The sequence below is a fragment of the Mobula hypostoma genome, chromosome 17 (assembly GCF_963921235.1).
Source record: "Mobula hypostoma chromosome 17, sMobHyp1.1, whole genome shotgun sequence".
Classification (NCBI taxonomy): Eukaryota; Metazoa; Chordata; class Chondrichthyes; order Myliobatiformes; family Myliobatidae; genus Mobula; species Mobula hypostoma.
The window spans coordinates 4,424,953-4,446,212 of record NC_086113.1 but is presented as its reverse complement, the minus strand read 5'-3'; the positions used below and the strand labels follow the sequence as shown (position 1 = coordinate 4,446,212).

At 43.1% G+C, this 21,260-nt stretch overlaps 1 protein-coding gene across 2 annotated transcripts; it reads right to left on the bottom strand.

Annotated features, from left to right (window-relative positions):
• Positions 1 to 2,355: 2,355 nt before the first annotated feature.
• Positions 2,356 to 21,046, bottom strand: nr1d2b (nuclear receptor subfamily 1, group D, member 2b). 2 transcript variants are annotated; one of them, XM_063069455.1, is made up of 8 exons: positions 20,801 to 21,046; positions 17,592 to 17,864; positions 12,012 to 12,100; positions 10,005 to 10,149; positions 9,331 to 9,875; positions 7,497 to 7,682; positions 5,832 to 6,042; positions 2,356 to 3,647 (listed from the first exon to the last, which is right to left on the bottom strand). In XM_063069455.1, exons 1-8 carry the CDS (start codon positions 20,820 to 20,822, stop codon positions 3,451 to 3,453), a joined length of 1,668 nt encoding a protein of 555 aa, XP_062925525.1. In that variant the 5' UTR covers positions 20,823 to 21,046; the 3' UTR covers positions 2,356 to 3,450. The 2 variants fall into 2 exon arrangements, with proteins under 2 accessions (XP_062925525.1, XP_062925526.1); XM_063069456.1 differs by lacking the exon at positions 17,592 to 17,864.
• Positions 21,047 to 21,260: the final 214 nt, after the last annotated feature.

Sequence of the window (21,260 nt, the reverse complement as noted above, 5' to 3'; positions counted from 1 at the left end):
CACTTCAGAGTGACATCTATCACAAGTAGGGTTTATATGGGAATAAAAATGAACTAGTTTATCTTTGGACATATGAGCTCTGTGTACTACTTTAAATTGTATTAAAGTATGTTTAGCACATATAGAAGAAGTACTAACTAATTGAAAAATTTTATCCCATTTCTCTGTAGGTAGGGAAAGTTGAAGATCCCTTTCCCATTCATTTTTAATTTTGTCAGATATATCTGGCTAAAGACTCATTTTTACATCAATCCTACATCTCTTCCAAATTCCCAGCCAGTCCTCCAGCAAATTTTATCACTCACCTGTATACTATTTGCAATGCACAGTCACTTCCACTCACCTCATTGGATGTGTGCAAAAGCCCACATGGTTAATTTTATTATTGTTACATGTACTGAGATAGAGTGAGAAGCTTGCCTTGCATACTGTTCATGCAGATCAGATCGTTACATCATTACACAGTGCACTGAGGTAGAACAAGGTAAAAAAAAAGTGCAGAATAAAGTGAAAAGGCTACCAAGAAAGTACAGTGTACAGGAAAACAATAAAGTGCAAGATCACGGACTGGGGGCTTGATTTTAAGGTGATTGAGGAAAGTTTGGTGGGAGAATGTCAGAGGTATTCCCCCCCCCCACACAAAGAGTGGTGGGTGCATGGAACACCCCACCCAGGTGATGGGAGAGGAAGATACATTTGGGACATCCAAGATGTTCTTAGCTAGGCATGTGGACAATAGAAAAATATAGGGCTATATGGGAGGGAAGGGTTAGAGTGGTGTTAGATGTGTTAAAAGATCAGCACATTGTGGTCCAAATGACCTATGCTCTGCTGTACTATTCTATATTCTAGAGTACATGTAAGTAGATTGTGAGACCAAGAATGCATCTTACCGTACATGAGGCCTAATGAAGAGTCTGATACAAGGAGGTGGCCAGCATCTTTCAGGGAGCATCTCATCTCCTGCCATCTGAAAGCCTTTCCAACAGCACAGGGGCTTGGTGAAATAATCCAACATTCGCTTCTATAACTGCACCTTCAGCAGCTCTCAAACTTAGTACCAGCCAGGGCAAAGCTGCCAGACCAGCAGTTCGTGTACCTGCTAACTATTTTAGTCACCATTGCAATCAGCCTACCCTATCTGCCACTCACAGAACACACACTCTGCCCAGGGATCCTTCAATATTTGTTACAAAGAGGGACACAAACACATACACACAGGACTCCAACCCCAGGAGAAGCACCTCCAGGCCTTGGCCCCGGATGCTCATACATCAGACTTCCAACCTCCAGTCCCTGGCCCAGACTTGCAGTACACCAGAGAAAGCAGTCTGTGAAGTTTTCTAAATAAGTTTTTAATTAAAAGTTACTGGCCAAAGCCCCATTCAAGTGTAAAATGCAATTACACTATCATCTAGGCCTTTATGAGTTAGGTTTATTGCATTACTCCTCCTGTCCCATCCAGACATGTGTCCTCAACACATACAACCACAAACTACAGCATATCCGATGAGGAGAGGTTGAGCAATTCGGATTTTTCTCCTTGGAACAGTATTATTTTTCTTTTGCATTTGCACAGAATGCCTTCATTTACACATTGCCTGCTTGCCAGTGCTCGCTTCTGTGTAGGTTTACATTGATTCTATTGTCTTTGTTCTACTGTGAAACCCTGCAAGAAAATGAATCTCAAGGTAGTATACGGTGACATACAAGTACTTTGAAAAATAAATTTACTTTGAACTTCGAAGTCAAACACCATTCTGACCTGGGTATATGACTTGACCCAAATCCTGGCGTAGCCTTTCCATAGTCAGATACACTAGTGAAGTTTAAGAGACTACTAGACAGGTATATGGAAGAAATTTAAGGTGGGGGGTTATATGGGAGGCAGGGTTTGAGGGTCGGCACAACATTGTGGGCTGAAGGGCCTGTACTGTGCTGCACTACTCTATGTTCTGCTGTGGACATACCCTCAAAAGGAAGATCCCAACATCTTCAGGCAGGCAACTCACCGCCACTTCCAAAGACAATAGAGTGGTCACTAAACTTCAGACCAGCCAGCACTCCCCAAATCCTGCAAACAAATACATACGGTCAACTCAAGCAGACTTTTTCCACTAGAACTAGAGGTCATAGTCTAAAGGTGAGATGTTTAAGGGGAACTTCTTCACTCGAGGGAGGTGAGCGTGGAACGAGCTGGCAGCCGAAGTGGTGATTTGGGTTCGATTTCAACGTTTATGAGAAGTTTGGATAATGACATGGACAGAAGGGGAATGGAGGAATATGGCCTGGGTACAGGTTGATGGGTCTAGGAAATTAACAGTTTGGCAAGGCCTGGATGGACCAAAGGGCTTGCTTCTGCACTCTAAATGAATTTAAAAACCAACACCTTTCAAGCATTGACTTTATTGCACTGATTCACATTCAGAAATCATTTGACAAAATGCACATTTCACAGGAGTCGGAGGACAATATTAAAACATTACTCAGGTACAGTAACAATTGCATTCTAACGACATTAGCTAACAGAGATGCATCAATCAAGGACAGGACACACAAACATGCTGGTTGCAATATTTTCCTCATGTTTCAAGTCGACTTTTAAAGAAAATTAAACATCGGTACGGAAGGTGGATACTGACCACAAACCCCGCGTGGTTCGGTTAGCGCAACGCTCAACAGCGCCAGCAGTAAAAGGAGGGAGTTCGATTCCCACTGCCGTCCTCAAGAAGTTTGTACGTTCTCCCCGTGACGGCCTGGGTTTCCTCTGGGTGCTCCAGTTTCCTCCCAGGTTCCAGAGGGGTACCGGTTAGGGTTAATAAGTTGTTGGCATGCTATGCTGGTGCTGGAAGCGTGGCGACACTTGCAGGCTGCCCAGGACAATCCTTGCTGATTTGATTTGACACAGAACATTGCCTTTTACTGTATGCTTCAATGTACATGTGCCAAATAAAGCTAATCTAATAAATAGCTAATCTAACTCCACAAGTTACTTACAGGCTGTTTTAAAAAAAAAGATTGATTTAAAAATCAATGTTAGATTAAGGAAGTCGTACAGGTGTACCTAGCTGTGACACTACCGATAAAGGCACCGCACCGCACCGAGGAACTTGTAAAGCTTTAAAATTTAGAGAAGAAAAAAAATATTTTTGCATTATTACCAAGCATCAATTTACAAAGGAGGCAAAAAAAACTAGGTGATCATGATCAGTAAATTTTAAAGCACAGAATTATATCTATACATTTTCAATGCTTTCACATTGCATCCATGTTAAAATCTTAAAATATACTTTAATATTTGTATAACTATCTTTTATTATTTCATTATATTACTCCTTCAGTAGCTGAAAAATAATGCAGGAGAAAATGCAAATTTCTATATACATAAATAATGTACTGTATACTCATCCACAAAATATATGAAACAAATGCAGAAAACAATTCATAAATTCAAGGGTGGATCTTGAAGGCCAACAATTCCTCCGAATGCATATTGTTTAGAGAACGCAGATCAGATAATTTCAGCAGGAGCTTGGTAAAGACTGAACATTCAGTAGGGTGATTTTTCATAATTAAAGTTCGGAGCGCACGAATTAGAGTTTCCTGCAACTGCTCCACTGAGTTAGCATTTTTAATTCCTGATCGATCTGGAGAGAAATTAAAATTACAAAAAGTAAATCTCAAAGTTTCCTCTCTTAGGCAGTTAATCTAATCAACTATTCTAGACATAGGCTCCCTCCCACCCCCTCTATTACCCCCTTAACTGCATTGCAAACACTTTAAACCACTTTTTATAATGCTGTTTACACTGTAAATACATGCTGGCATTGATGTATGTATGCACATTTCATTCCACATCCTTACTTTAACCTCTGGATTCCAACTACTTGAGCCATCAGTTAATCGAGGCAGCCATTTATTTGAGACATTTGATGTACTGTATATGGCCAATAAAGTTATTTTATCTTTGAAACAAATAAGTAATGCTAAATTCACAGCTATTCCCTACATAAAGGTTAGTTTGAGTACACTTTAGTTTGTAAATGACTAAAACAAGATACTAAAAACGGCCTTAATGCAGAATGAATTACCACACCATGCAAGAAGCCATCTAAACATCATCCCCTCTGCTTCTGCTTGCAAGAAACTGCAGAGAGTTGTGGACACAGTTCAGCATATCACAGGAACCAATTTAGGGAAGTCTGCAGTGGTGGACAAGTCAGTCCACACTCAGACTCGAAGAGCAACACCTCATACTGCATCTGGGTAGTCTCCACCCTGATGGCACGAGCATCCATTTCTCCAACTTCCGGTAATTTCTGCCCCCTCCTCTCTCGCTCTCTCTCTATCCATTATCTGTGCTGGTTGCCCTCCTTTCCCTTCGTTTCTCATCTGCCCATTACCTCCCTCTGGTTCCCTTCCTCCTTCCCTTTTTCCCCCCATAGTCCACTTTCCTTTCCTATCAGATTACTTCTTCAGCCAACAGGTTAAGACCTGTTCCATCCATCATCTCCCAGCTTTTCACTTCATTCCTCCACCCCCCCACTCACCTGGCTTCACCTATATCACCTTCTAACTCGTACACCTTCCCCTCCCACACCTGCTTATCCTGACTACTTCCCCCTCCATTCCAGTCCTGACGAAGGGTCTCAACCTGCAGCAGCGACCATTTCCCTCCATAGATGCTGCCTGACCTGCCCCACCAGCATTTTGTGGGTGTTGCAGAGGAAATCAGCCTCCCCTACATGGGCTGTCTACACTTCTCACTACCTCAGTAAAACAGCCAGCATAATCAAGAGCCTCACCTACACAGACATTTTCTCTTCTCTCCTGTCCCACTGCGCAGGAGATACAAAAACCTGAAAGCATGTACCACCAGGGTCAAGGACAGCTTCGATAACTTTTGTATGGATCCCCAGCATGATCAAATGGGCTCCTGACCTCACTGTGACCTTGCACCTTGTCTACCTGCACTGCACTTTTTCTGTAACACTTAATTCTGCACTGTTATTGCTTTACCTCAATGCACTGTTGTAATCAATTGTTTGGTATGATCAGTATGCATGGCAAGTTTCTCACTGTAACAACAGTAAACCATTCACCAATTTCAGTTCAACAGCACTAGAATACAAAAGCAATGATGTCGTGCTGTGAGGATTTCTACAGCACTGATCAGACCGCACATGGAGTATTGGGAGCAGTTTTGGACCGCTTATCTAAAAGATGTGCTGACATTGGAGGGTGTCCGGAGAATGAAAATGAGAATGATCCCAGAAACAAAAGAGTTAACATATGAGGAGCACTAGTTGGCCCTGGGACTGTACTCACTGGAGTTCAGAAAGATGAGGTGGAATTTTATTGAAACCTACCAAATATTGAAAGGCCTAGAAAGAGGGGATGTGGAGAGGAAATGAGAGTCTAGGATCAGTGAGCACAGCCTAAGAATAGAGGGGCATCTATTTAAAACAGAGAATAAGGAGGTATTTCTTTAGCCAGAGTGTGGCAGATCTGTGGAATTCATTGCCACAAATGGCTGTGGAGGTCAGGTCACTGGGTATATTTAAAGCAGAGGATAAGTTCTTGATTAGTCAGGGTGTTAGAGGTAATAGAGAGAAAGCAGAAGTAAGGGATTGAGAAGGAAAATAAATCAGCCATGATGGAAAAGCACAGCAAATTTGATGGGTTGAATGGCCTAATTCTGCTCCTATGTCTTATGGTCTAATTCACTGCACTCCTTGAACTGGATGCATATTATGATATTTTAATTTACACAATCAAATGAAGGTGGTAATAGTGACTGTTGATAAACAGAATTTAAAAACTCTTCTTACCAGCAGACACCAGGACAACTGCTGTGAACAAGCTCATCTCCTCCTCACCAAGATGCAGGGCACTCAGTTTTTCACTGAACTCAAACATGGACAACAGCAGATCGCCTGCCCCCATTAACTGTAGCTCCTCCATCCCGTAACTCTTCCCACTCAGAAATGTGACTGTCCGGTCATGTACATCAAACAGAGCTGCAAAGCGCACCATTAACACCTGCCAATGATAGCCATAGGCATTCGTCAGAACATTGTTCCGAATGATTCTGGATAGAACTTACAGCCAGTTACATTGAGGTCATCTTCCGCCAGCCAAAAGCAGTGCAACATCAGGATAAATAAATCATTCGTATCAAGAGAAAACCAAGAAAAACTAGATTTTCCCAAGTTTGGCACCATTTCTTGAGTATCAGAAGCACTAATGCACCCAAAGTTGTAATACATTACCAAAATATGTAAATGTCACGAGATACTACCTTGAGATACAGTGTCTTGCAGGCATTTACAGGAAAATAAATACAATGGAATTTATGAAAAACATACAGAAAGACTAACAACCAATGTGCAAAAGACAAATACTACACACAGGCAGACAAACACATAAGACCATAAAACATGGGAGAATTAGACCATTTGGCCCATCAAGTCTCCTCTGCCATTCTATCACAGCTGATTTATTATCCCTCTCAATCCCATTTTCCTGCATTCTCCCCATACTTCATAGAGGGAGTACAAAGAAGGTTCACCAGATTGATTCCTGGGATGGCAGGTCTTTCATATGAAGAAAGACTGGATGAACTGGGCTTGTACTCGTTGGAATTTAGAAGATTGAGGGGGGATCTGATTGAAACGTATAAGATCCTAAAGGGATTGGACAGGCTAGATGCAGGAAGATTGTTCCCGATGTTGGGGAGGTCTAGAACGAGGGGTCACAGTTTGAGGATAGAGGGGAAGCCTTTTAGGACCGAGGTTAGGAAAAACTTCTTCACACAGAGAGTGGTGAATCTGTGGAATTCTCTGCCACAGCAAACTGTTGAGGCCAGTTCATTAGCTATGTTTAAAAGGAAGTTAGATATGGCCCTTGTGGCTACAGGGGTCAGGGGGTATGGAGGGAAGGCTGGGTTCTGAGTTGGATGATCAGTCATGATCATAATAAATGGCGGTGCAGGCTCGAAGGGCCGAATGGCCTACTCCTGCACCTATTTTCTATGTTTCTATGTTTCTATAATCTTTGATGCCCTTTATTAATCAAGAACCTATCAAACTTCACTTTAAATATACCAAATCACTTGGCCTCCACAGCTGCCTTGGCAATGAATTTCATAGATTCATCCCCATCCGGTTAAAGAAATTCTTTGTCATCTGTTCTAAAGGGACATCCTTCTATTCTGAGGCTGTGCCCTCTGGTCCTAGACCCCCCCACCATAGGATACATCCTCTTTACGACCACTCTAAGCAAGCCTTTCAATATTTGTTAAGTTTTAATGGATTGCCCCCTCATTCTACTAAACTCCAGCAAGTACAGGCACAAAGCCATCAAATACTCCTCATACATTAACCCTTTCATTCTCGTATCACTATGATTATGATACTTGGATCACTGTAATTCTCAATCCTACTCGGAAATGCTGACCCACAATATTTAAAGAGAGTGCAATCTGGTGTACATACCTCAAATGTTCCAGCCTTCAGCAAACTAACTTGGTCATGCTGTGACAGATCTTGGAATCCTGGAATACGTTTTGCAAATTCTACCACCTCCCTGACTGCAGGTGTAAAGCTCCTGGAAAATTCTTCCCAAATCTCCTGTTCCGATTTATCAGGATCCACATAAGGTGACATGCTCATTGGGCACACCTGTTCAAACAATCACACCAAGAATTAACCTGATTGTCTGGTACTGGTGTATTATTTACACACGTACCAAGAATGCTAGCTCCCTTTTTGCTACTTTTTAAATTCTTCTCATAAATATTTCTTGCAATTTATTGTATATTTTATGTATTGCACTGTACTGCTGTCACAAACAACACATTTTACAATGTATGTCAGTGGTAATAAACCTGATTCTGATACAGTAAAAACCTTGTCTTACACACACACTGGTCATACAGATCAGATCATTACAGAGTATTGAAGTAAAACAGTAACAATGTAGAATAGAGTGTAAAAACTACCAAGAACATGCAGTGCAATAGACAATGAAGTGCAAATCATTATGAGATAGATTGTGAGGTCAGAAATGAATTTTAACTTAAATTAGGACGCTTAAACTTATTTTAATTGGACAACATGGTAGTGTAGCAGTTAACGTAATACTCTTACAGAGCCAGCGACCCTGGTTCAGTTCCGCCGCTCTCAGTAAAAAGTGCTGTCCATTCTCCAGGTGCTCCGGTTTCTTCCCACAGACCAAACATGTACGGGTTAGTAGGTTAATTGGTCACACGGGTGAAATTGGGCACTGGGCCAGTAAGATCTGTTACCATGCCCTGTCTCTGAATTAGATAACAGATCCATTCCACGTCGACAGTAATGGTGCATTTAAGCTTTAATTATGAAATGTAACAGTATTGACAGCTTTATTTTTATTTAGAGAGAGATACAGTTCTGAACAGGCCCCTCCAGCCCAATAAGCCATGTCATCCAGTGAACCACCTGTTAACTTACAATGCCCAATTAACCCACTAAGCCCTACATACATCTTTGGACTGTGGGAGGACACGGGAGCACCAAAAGGAAACCCACACAGACACGGGAGGAACGGACGAAAGGCAGCATTTCATTGTCAACCTGCACTGCACATCCTTGGTAGTTTTTTTAAGTGAACTCCGAACTCCAATAGCATTGCATTAACCACTACACTACAAGGTGCCCTATACAGAACTGTACAACAATTATATATACACATATACATATATCTGGGGTGCCCAACACTTTTGTACAGTACTGTATTTGTCAATTTGAAGCAGAAAGCGAGTTTGTAAATCTGGCGAGAGCAAAGGATGTTGGGAATGGCGGGAGTGCAGCGCCACGGGAGGAGCGTGGGACAGGTGGCAGAGAACAAGTAGATGTCAGGGTTGGGGGTGGGGAGTGGCACGGGTGCAGATACACCCAGCCCCTAAGACAGCAGGCAAGGTTATTTGATTCCAAGCAATTGGTTTATTGATTATTACAGAATGTCTCTCTGGTGCTTCCTGCTCCCTCCCCTCTTGCTTCCCCTTTTCCCAAACATGATTCCCCTCTCCCTACCCCATTCCCACTCTCAGTCCACAATAGAGACCCATATCAGAATCGGGGAAAATCACTCACATATGTCATGAAATTTGGGGGTTTTTTGCACCATCAAATTACTTCTGTACTGTGAAGAAGTCTTAGGCACCCTAGTTATCTATTTGTGCCCAAGACTTTTGCACAGTAATGTACAGAGCTCTGAAATAAGTTGATATTTAACAATCAATCTACACTGAACGTACAACCATTTGTTCAGTAACAAAAGGGCATTTACCAGATGGGTTCTCCTCCCTGCAGTCCACGAGTGTTTCTTTAGATCAGTGGTTCGAGCAAACCCATCTTCTGTAACTACTTTTTGCGTAAACCCGCTGGAGACAGAATGACACTGCCTACTCACTCTCTCTGCACCTCCATTTGGACAAACCACATGCTTATTCATCTTATTTGCGATGCAGACTGTACCATGATTTCCATTCGTGAAACAATGCATTTCATCAACCCCACTTATTGCATGTCCAACCAGCCACTCGTCATTTCCAGTTCTGCGAGGGTTTTCCGTGTTCCGAACTTCCAGCATTATGTCCGGTTTCTCCTGGGTATTCGAAAAAGTCTCCTCGAGGGCTCTTGACACTGAACCGATCACTTCAGCCTCTGTGTTCTGAGGCAGCCCAGTCTGAGCTGGAGAGGACATGTCCTCACACAATGCATCAGTCTGCACGCAGCCACTCAGACGGTCATTTGCTGCGTTCTTCATCGCACTTTGCATTTCAATCAACATTCGCTGCTTCTCGCGCTTCGGAATGCGCCCAAACCGAACAGCTGTAAAACAGTACACAATGGCTTTCAAAGTGAGACTACAATGCTTTGGCCTCAATCGTTACATTTTTCAACAAGATAGGAATATGATAAGATCTGATTATATAAGGTTCTTCTGAACTGTAACAATACCATCTCGGGACATGCCTACAGCCAGACACTTCTTGAAGCGACACTGTTGACACCGGTTCCTGTTCATCCTCATGATGGCACAGTTCTCATTTTTCAAGCATTTCTTGTACTGAATATTCTGTTGGATGCTCCTCCTGAAGAACCCCTGCAATGATAAAGGCAAAGATTCAAGATTGTTTATTGTCATCCTTTAGTAAACAATGTTATTAAATACTTCAGTACACCAGTGAAAAGGAGAACAAAATTATTGTTACTCTGGATACAAAACAGCATTATTCAAAGTTCAAAGTTAAATTATCAAAGTGCATATATATCACCATATACAACCTTGAGATTTATTTTCCTGCAGGCATACTCAATTAATCCAACAGCTGTACAGAATCAACAGAAGACTACACCAATGAAAAACACAATCTACAAGTAACTGAGTTTGGCCGTATATACAAAGACGAGTTTATATGCACAGACTGGTGGTACTGTACGTACATAAAGTGACATTTGTGATGTCAATCTGATAAATCATGGAATGTATTTACATTGTGCAGTCTGTGCTACATGGGTCCAAACATTCTATTTCAGACTTCCAATCAACAGGTTTCTTTAAAACTGTTGCTTGTGTCACAACATGGAGGGACAGTTACCTGAAACTACACAAGACTAGCTGCATAATTTGTGTTAATAAAGCATTGTAATGGACGCAATACAACATTCCCCCCCCCTAAAGCTAAGTATAGTGGAATGGTAAACTCTAATTCCACCACCTTCAGGAAGATAGTTCCAAGACTCTTCGCTCAGAAAACACTGCATCCGTCTTAGTTGTAAATAGCTAATCAGCAAATTTTAAAGTCATTACCTCCTCTTCCTGGATTCTCCAGAAAAGAATTTCTTTATCTAGAGAGCAGAGAAGTCCCTGGAATTCATTGCCGCAGACAGCTGCAGAGACCAAGTCTTTGGGTATGTTTAAAGGAGTGCTTGACAGGTTCTAGATTAATTAGGGTGTCAAAAGATTATGAGAAGGCAGGAGAATGGGACTGGTGGGGGGGGGGACAGTAAATCAGCCATGATGAAATAGCAGTGCAGACTTGGTGCTTCAAATGGCCTAAATCTGCTCTTACGTCTTAAGGTAATTTTACAAGCTTTTCATAGTAAGTCATAGCCACTCAGGAGGTTGAAATATGAACACATTACCTTTATACACTCAATGGCCACACTATTAAGTATAGCTGTACACAAAAAGCTCAAACTTCAAAGTAAAATTTATTATCAGGAAACATGCATGTCACCACATACAACCCTGAGATTCTTTTTTCTGCAGGCACACTTAGCAAATCTATAGAACAGTAACTTTGAGTTATTAACTGTAAACAAACAGTGCAAATGCACATTTAAATAAATAACGAGCATTACATAATGCAAGTATCTAATCTGCCAGTTCAATGCATCAAAGCATACAGACATGGTCAAGAGGTTCAGCTCTTGTTCAGACCAAACATCAGAATGGGGAAGAAATGTGATCTAAGTGACTGTGACTATGGAATGATTGTTGGTGCCAGATGGGGTGGTTTGAGCATCTCAGAAACTGCTGATCTCCTGGGATTTTCATAAACAACAGTGTCTAGGGTTTTCAGAGAACGGTGTTGAAAACAAAAAACATCCAGTGAGCGTTAGTTCTGTGGACAAAAACACCTTGTTAATGAAAAGAGATCAGAAAAGAATGGTCCGGTTGGCAGGAAGGCAACAGTAACTCGAATAAACACACGTTACAATGGAGTGCAGAAGAGCATCTCTGAATGCACAGCAGGTCGAAACTTGAGGTGGTTGGGCTACACCAGCACAAGACCACAAACATTCACTCAGTGACCACTTTATTAGGTACAGATGTAATAACATGGGATCAAAACCTTCAGATTAGTACTTTATTTAATTTTGCAGATTCACTACTGGCCCAGTAAGGATCTGGATATTACCCAGAACACCTCAAATTCACAGCGATTGGCTTTGGCTTACCTTGCAACCTTCACACGCATGGACACCATAGTGGAATCCCGATGCCATATCTCCACAGACTCGACACAGCAGGACCATCCCATTAATTTCTAAATTAAGATTAATTAAGAATAAAGTTCAGCTTTATTTGTCACATACTTCAAAATTTACAGTGAGATGTGTTGTTTGTGTCAATGACCAAGACAGTCCGGGGATGCGCTGGAGGGCAACCCACAAGTATCGTCATGTTTCCAGAGCCAAGAGCATGCTCACAACTCAGTCAGCCCAACCAGTACGTCTTTGGAACGTAGGAGGAAACCAGAGCACCCAGAGAAAACCCAGGTGGTCACGGTGAGAATGTTCAAACACCGTACAGACAGTGGCAGGAATCAAACCCCAATCTTACAGGTGGCACTCTAAAGCATTGTGCTAGCTGTCACTCTACTGTATCGCCCCCTCACAAAAAACTACAAACAAAAATAGGAGTTGCAACTTGTCAAAAATTAAGCCAAGTTTGTAGTTATTTATCTGAAATGAATCTACTACTTTGGCCAATTTCCATTCATCCACAGGACATGCTGCACTGGCAGGGCCAGTGTTTGTGTGTGTTCTACCACCTACCACTCCAGATGATGGTGGATTGCCTCCATACTGTACAACGATTAAGGTGGAAAGAGTAACTCTCAAATCAAATAACATGAAGGTTAATTTGCATGTTGAATTCACAGTAAGGAAAACAAAAACATTCATTTCAAGAGGACCAGAATTTCAAAGTTCAAAGTAAATTTATTATCAAAGTACATACATGTACAATCCTGAGATTCATTTTCTTGTGGGCATATTCAATAAATTCAATAACCATAATAGAATCAATGGAAGACTACACCAAAAGTGCAGGCAATTTAAAAGCAAGGATATAATGCTCAAGGAATTGATCAGACAGCATTTAGATTATTGTGAGCAATTTTTAGAACATAGAAGAGTACAAGACAGGAACAAGTCATTCCACCCACAATGTTGTGCCAAACCAGCTAAAACCCAAACCCTAATCCCTCCTACCTACACCATGTCCGTATCCCTCCATCTGACTATCCAAGCGTTTCTTAAGTCTCCAATTTATTTGTCACCATAGCAGGCAGCGCATTCCAAGCATCCACCACTGAGTAAAAGAAACTTACCCTTCACATCCCCCTTGAACCTACCCCCTCTCACCTTCAATGCATGCCCTCTGGTTTTAGACACTTCAACCCAAGGAAACAGATATTCTCCGTCTGTGCCTCTCGTAATCTTGTACACCTCTATCACATCTCCCCTCAGCCTCCGGCGCTGCACAGCGAACAACCCAAGTTTATCCAGCTTCTCCTGATAGCACATGCCCTCTAAACCAGACAGCATCCTGGTAAACCTCTTCTGCGCCCTCTCCAAAGCCTCAACATCCTCCCTGTAGTGGGGAGACCAGAACTGCACACAATACTGCAGACGGGGCCTAACCAGAGTTTTATAGAAGCTGCAACATAACCTCCTGATTTTTGAACTTAATGCCTCGACTAATAAAAGCACGCATTCCCCAAGCTTTCTTAACCACCTGTGTAGCCACCTTCCTGGACTTATAAACTTGGATCCCAAGATCTCTCTGCTCCACAACACTGTTAAGGACAATGAAAAGGCAAAAGAGAGACCGCATAATTTAGCAAAAATAGGGAAAAGTTTGACGATTAGGAAGATTTTAAAAACCAACAGAAGGCCACCAAAAAAAGCCGTAAGGAGAGAAAAGATGAATTATGAAGGTAAGCTGTCCAATAACGTTAAAAAAAATACAACATTTTTTCCGAGAATGAAAGAGGAGCGAGTGTGGATACGAGACTGCTGGAAAATGATACTGGAGAGGTAGTAATGGGAGACGAAATGGCAGACAAACTTAAATAAGCATTTTGAATCAGTCTTTACAGTGGAGTGGTAAGTATAGATGGATTACTAAGAAGATGCTTGGGAAGTTGAAAGATCTGAAGGTAGGTAAGTCTCCTTGGCCAGATGAAATACACACCAGGGTTCTGAAAGAGATGGCTGAAGAGACTGTGGAGGCATTAGTAATGATCTTCCAAGAATCACTAGATTCTGGAACAGTTCTAGAAGACTAGAAAATTACAAATGCCACTCTACTCTTCAAGAAGGGAGGGAGGAAGAAAAAAGGAAATTATAAACCAGTTAGCCTGACCTCAGTAGTGGGAGTCCATTTTTAAGGATGAAATTTTGGGGTACCTGGAGGCACATGATAAAAGTTGGCCAAAGTCAGCATGATTTCTATAAGGGGAAATTTTGCCTGACAAATCTTGCCAGGCCAGAAATGGAACGATCATACAGTTTAACACTTGGCTAAGGAGCTGTTGCAGGAGGAAGGGCTTCAGATTTTTGGATCATTGGACTTTCTTCCAGGGAAGGTGGAACCTGTATAGAAGGCATATTTCGCACCTGAACTGGAGATTTGCTAGTGTTGCACAGTGAGATTTAAACTAGAGTTGTAGGGGGAACGGGAACGAGAGTGCCAGAACAGATAATAGATTGGTTGTAGAGAAAGGCGTTAACCCTACATACAAAGTCAGGAATCGAAAGGTCAAACATGGTGGGACTAAATGTTCTGAGCTGCACACATTTCAATACAAGGAATATTATAGGAAAGACAGATCAGTTTAGGGCATGGATCAGCAATTGGAATTATGACATTGCAGCCATTAGTGAAACTTGGTTGCAGGAGAGGCAGGACTGGCAGCTCAATATTCCAGGATTCCATTGTTTCAGACAAAACAGAGTAGAAGGGATTAAAAAAGGGTGGAATTACTTGTCAGGGAAAATGTCAGGATAGACATGGAGAACTCCTCTAGTGAGGCATTGTGGGTAGAACTGAGGAATAAGGAAGGTATGACCACATCAAAAGGATATTACAGACCTCCCAACAATCCACAGGATTTAGAGGAGCAAACTTGTAGAGAGGTTGCAGATTGTTCCAAGAAACATAAGGTTGTGATTGTAGGTGATTTTAACTTTCCACTTATTGACTGGGACTCCCATACTCTAAAAGGCCTGGATGAGCAAGAGTTTGTCATCCATGTTCAGGAAAATTTCCTTAATCAGTACATAGAAGTACCAACTAGACAGAGTGTGAGACCAGATCTCCTGTTAGGGAATGAGACAGGGCAGGTGACGTAAGTTTGTCTGGGGGAACACTCCATCTAGTGATCAATTGGTTAATTTATATGTAAGTGATGTGGATGATGGAATTAATGGCTTTGCAGACAATACAAAGATAGCTGGAGGAGCAGGTAGTTTTCAGGAAGTAGAGAGGCTACAGAAGGACTTAGATTAGAAGAATAGGGAAAGAAGTGGCAGATGGAATATAGTGTTGCTAGGTGTATGGTCATGCACTTTGGTAGATGAAAGGGTTGAGTATTTTCTAAATGGAGAGAAAATACAAACAAAAACTGAGGTACAAAGGGACTTGGGGAGTCCTTGTGCAGGATTCCCTAAAGGTTAATTTACAGATTAAGTCTATGGTGAGAAAAGCAAATGCAATGTTAGCATTCATTTCATAAGAACTAGAGTATAAGAGCAGGGATGTAATGTTGAAACTTTCTAAAGCACTGGTGAACCTCACCTTAAAGTACTGAGAGTGGTTTTGGGTCCCTTATCTTAGGAAGAATGTACTGAAACTGGAGATGGTTCAAAGGAGGCTCACGAGAATGATTCCGGGGGTTTGAACAGCTTGTTATATGAAGAGCGTTTGATGGCTCTGGGCCTGTATTCATTGGAATTCAGAAGAATGGGGAGTGACCTCATTGGAACCTATTAAATGGTGAAAGACCTTGATAGAGTGGATGTCGAGAGGATGTTCCCTATGGTGGGGGAGTCCAAGACTAAGGGACACAGCCTCAGAATAGAGGGGTGTCCTTTTAGAATGGAGATAAGAAGGAATTTCTTTATCCATAGAGTGGTGAATTTATGGAATTCGTTGCTACAGGCAACTGTGGAGGTTAAGTCTGTATATTTAAGGCAGAGGTTGATAAGTTTCTTGATTGGTCAGGGCATGAAGGGATACGGAGAGAAGGCAGGAGATTGGGTTGAGAAGAAATGGCAGAGCAGACTCCATGGGCCAAATTCTGCTCCTGTATCTCATGGTCTTATAATGCTATTTGTTTCAAGGTAATTATGGAAAAGGAATAGTTCTGGTCCTCGGGTTGAGATTCTAAATTGGAGAAAGCCCAATTTTGATGGTATCGAAAAGGATCTGGCAGGTGTGGATTGGGGCAGGCTGTTTTACGGCAAAGGTGTACTTGGTAAGTGGGAGGCCTTAAAAAGTGAAATTTTGCAAGTACAGAGCTGGTCTGTTCCTGTCACAAATAAAAGATAACTGGTTTAGGGAATCTTGGTTTCCGAGAGATACATAGAACATTCAAGCACAGTACAGGCCCTTCGGCCCACAGTGTATGCCAACCTTTTCAACTACTCTTAAGATCAAGCAAACCATTCCCTCCCCCATAACCCTCCATTTTTTCTTTCCCCATGTGCCTACCTCAAATGTATGTGCCTCTACCCCACCATCCCTGGCAGCGTGTTCCACTCAACTACCACCCTAAGTGTAAAATAAAAATGACCTCTGACATCCCTCCAATGCCCCCTCCTAATAGCACTGCTGCCCTGGGATGAAGGTGCTGGCTCTTTACTCCATCTATGCCTCTCATCCTCCTTTGCTCCAAACAGAAAAGCCCAAACTTGCTCAGTCTTTCCTCAGAAGACACACTTTCCAATCCACGCAGTATTCTGGTAAAACTCCATAAGACCATAAGATATAGGAACAGAATTAGGCCATTTGGCCCATCGCGTCTGCTCTGCCATTTCACCATGGCTGATCCATTTTCCCTCTCAGCCCCGATCTCCTGCCTTCTCACCATATCCCTTCACGCCCTGACTAACCCAGAATCTATTGACCTCCACCTTAAACTTACCTAAAGATTCCACCTCCACAGCTGCCTGAGGCAACAAATTCCACAGATTCACCACTCTCCATCTCTGCTCTAAATGGACGTCCTTCTACTCGGAAGCTGTCCCCTCCCACCATAGGAAACATCCTCTCCACATCCACTCCATCCAGGCCTTTCAACATTCGAGAGCTTTCAATGTGGTCAGTGAGGCTTTTTATTGAAACTATAGGCAGTTTCACCTATCACCTTGTGTTTCTTCCTCCCATCCCCCCACCTTCTTACTCTGACATCGCTTTTATTTCCCTCCAGTACTGATGAAGGGTCTGGGCCCAAAATGTCAACTGTACTCTTTTCCATAGATGCTGCCTGACCTGCTGAGTTTCTCCAGCGTTTTGTGTGTCTTACTTGTGGAACTCATTACCATGGATGGATGTGGAGTGCAAGTCACTGAAAATATTTAAAGTGGAGGTCGAAAGGTTCTTGATTAGTCAGGGTGTCAGAAGTCACAAGGCAGGGGAATGGGGTTGAGAGGGATAATAAACCAGCTATGATGGAATAGCAGGGCAGACATGATGGGCAGAATGGCCTAATTCTGCTATGTCTTATGATCTAACTTGTATGAACTTACTGGTGATGTTACTGGTACTTTTGTTCATGGGACCCGAGGTTGATCCATCCCCTTTGGCGGAACACAGAAGCTGAGCACTGTTGGAGCTTCCTAGTTTCAGCGGGCAGCTTTCAGAAAGCACGTCACTGAGGTGAACACGATTATCAGAAACAAAGCTGCTAGGTGGTGAGGGAACTGGAGCCGAGGTTGGCTGCAAACTGTTCTCAGAACCATCACTCTGATAGGAGACGGGGCTGCAGCTAGAGCTCGAACTGATGTAGGTAATAACACCACCTGCATTCAAACAAAGTATAATCAAGGATCAACTTTATTCACCACTTAATTACATTTTCAGGAATCTGCGGTGCTGTGTTGGCGCAACATGCAACAAAAAACATTTAATAATTGCTTTTTTAAATAGAAATAGAATAAAATGTGCATAATTACATAAATACAATGTAGACAGCATTATAAAAAGTGGTTTAAAGTGTTTAATGTGCAGTGACAAGGGTAGTAGCGCGGGGTGGTATAGCTAACTAGAATGGTTGATCATTCCATAGATGTTGCCTGACCTTCTGAATTCATCCAACACTTTGTGTAAACAGTCAGAATCTTTCCCCCAGAGTAGAAATGTCAAACACCCAGAGGACATGCTTTTAAGGTTGGGGCAGGGAGCTGGAAGGCAAAGTGAGGGCAAGATTTTTTTTAAAAAAAAACAGAGGTAGGTGCCAGGAATGGGCTACTAGTGATGGTTGTAGAAACAGTTTGGCAGAGTTTAAAAGGCTTTCAGATTAATTGATGAATAGGCAAAGTCTAAGTTGAGTTTATTGTCATATGCAAAAGTACATGAAATGCCTTCTGGTCCCCTCACTACAGGATGGGTGTGGAGACTACGGGGTAGAAGAGGACACTGCTTGGATTAGAGCACATCAGCTATAAGGATAGGACAAAATCGGGTTGTTACCATTTCAGGGGTTCCCAACCTGGGTCCACAGACCCCTTGCTTAATGCTACTGGTCCAGGGCATCAAAATGGTTGGGAACAAAGCACTGGCTTACAGCATCAGAGGCTGGGGGTTTCAAAATCACTAAAGGCACAAGGGCAGACAGTCAGATCTTGCTCCAGATGTCAAACAGCAGAGGACACGTTTTTGAGGTTAGAGAGAGAATGTTTATTTATTGAGATACAGTGTGGAATAGGCCCTTCCAGCAACACCATTCCCCCCATTTTAAACCCCGTTTAATCACAGGACAACTTACAATGACCAATTAACCTACTAACCCGTACTGCAGGAGGAAACGGGAGCACCCGGAGGAAACACACATGGTCACAGGGAGAAAGTACAAACTCCTTACAGACAGCATGGGAACTGAACCCAGGTTGCCAGTACTGTAAAGCATTGTGCTAACCTCTAACTCTACCCTGCCACCAAGACTTTTTTTACACGGTGACTGATACCAGGAATGAGTTACCAGGGTAATTTTGGAAGCAGGCAGTTTGGTGCAGTTTAAAAGGTTTTCAAGACAGGCACATGAAAACCAAAATAGAGGGATATGGATACACAAGACAGGGGAATTTCACATAAAGTGGTATTAAGATTGGCCAACATTGTAGATGGAATGGTCTGTCCAGTGCTGAACTCTTCCATGTTCTATGTTAAATACAGGAATGACATCTTGAAAATTCAGTTCATGATATTACCCTATTAAAATAAAAACTCTCTGATATGATTTTGCTGAAATTTAGACAAGTAGGGCGTGGAAATTATTCAGAATGCTGCTGTTCCAGTCCGTGGTAAATGGCCGCTGGATTAAACCGGCGAGCAGAGTTCAACCAAAATACGTAGAAGTTTGATATTATTTAACTAGAGCAGCACACAAAAATGCTGGAGGAACTCGGCATCTGTGAAGGGAAACGGACAACAGTTCTGATGAAGGGTCTCCAAATATTGGTTGCCCATTCCCGCCGAGTTTCTCCACCACCTTGCGTTGCCCCACTTCTCCAGCATCCGCAGTCTCCCTTGTGTCTCCACATTATTTTACCATTGCACATTGCCGCAAACTGCGGCACCTTCAATGCTCGAGGTCACATCAGTACATGAAACGGGCAACAAGTAACTTCAGACAATTCTTTGATGGCTGGGACAACATTTTTTCCGCAATATATGTGTTTTTTACGGGGATGCCTCATATTTTGCAGGAATGCATCATATTTCAGTCGCCCGTGCGTTTTATTTCTGCCGCAATGCATATTGCAAACTGCAATGCATATTTTGCTGCAATGCATATTTCAAAGTCTGCACCGCGTTTTGCAGTAATGCATGTTTCAAAGTCAGAGCTACAATGCATAGTTTAAAGTCTGCAATGCATTGTATTTTTGCTGCAATGCATTCATCGCACAGTGCGGATGCCCTTTTTTTCTGTTTTTGTTTTGGCTCTGCTGGCACTGAAGGCGGAGCGCGCTGCTACTGCAAGCCGCAGCCTCACCCTCACCCTCCCCCTCCCCCTCCCCGCTCCGAGCCCAGAACTGGGTCACCCGGCCTCCGCGCCAACCTCGCCGGTCACGTGCGGCAGCCGCGAGCTCCGGGGGACCTTCCATTCCCCAACCACCCACTCGCCGGCGCGGCGCCACGAGCTGCCCCGCCCCGCCCCCACCGCCCCCCGCTCGGCCAATGGCAGCTCGCGCCGTCGCCGCGTAAACACAAGGGCGCACGTGGGCTACGGGGGCAGGTCCGCGTGAGGAGCCGCTGCAGCCGAGCGAGGGGCGGGAGCGCTATGCAAACCCACCCCCGCTACTGCGCGGCGAAATAAACACTCTTTTCACGAACCGGCTCCTTAAATAATTGCAAATATTTTTTTTAAATCATACAGGGTCCAGATTAACAGCTAACAATTTATCAGGACCGGGTTTACTATCGCTAATTTACATATCGTGAAATGTTTTGCAGCAGCCAGTACAGTACAAAGATATTTTAAAAATCAATAAATTGCAAAATAAAAGAATAATGTAAAAGGAAGCAACGACGACGAAATGCTCAAAGGGTTGAGAAATCAGGAGATTCCGGTGCGCCTCCAGTCTGCCTTTACACCGCAGCAAATGTTTTTAGATGCGATTTTGTAAAATAAAGATGCTAATGGAAATTCAGAATCGAGTCGACAAACGCAGGAGATGGAACCTTTCTCCTTTTTTTTGTTTTACAAATAAATGCAAACAAACACAAATCACATTACCTACGTTCCTGCTGCAATCCATTCTCACGAGTGCAGAGGATATCCTTTTGTTGTGCGTGTGTGAGCATCGAGGGGAAATCCTTCAGAAACGCTTCCTTCCACATGAAGGATATTATTGCAGGACGGCCGCTCGTCGGGAAGGGGTTCCCCCCACCTTGCAGACGCCTCCCCCTCGTACGGGCAGCTCCGGCGCCGCCGTGCCCGCTCCCGCTCCCTCTCTCTCTCGGGGAAGCGATGGCTGCTCGGGTTTTGCATGTGACCCAGTTGTTTAATGCCGGCTCCTCCCTCCCTCCCTCTGCCCCAGTGACACACTTCCCCAACACGGAGTTCACGGCGAGCTGCGCTCCCGCTAGCGAGGAAAACTCTCTCAGGTCACGGCAGCTCCACTTCCCTCACAGCCCGCGGATAGTCTGCATCACGGCCCAAAGTTATGCTTCTCCACATTCTTATTTCCCCACAA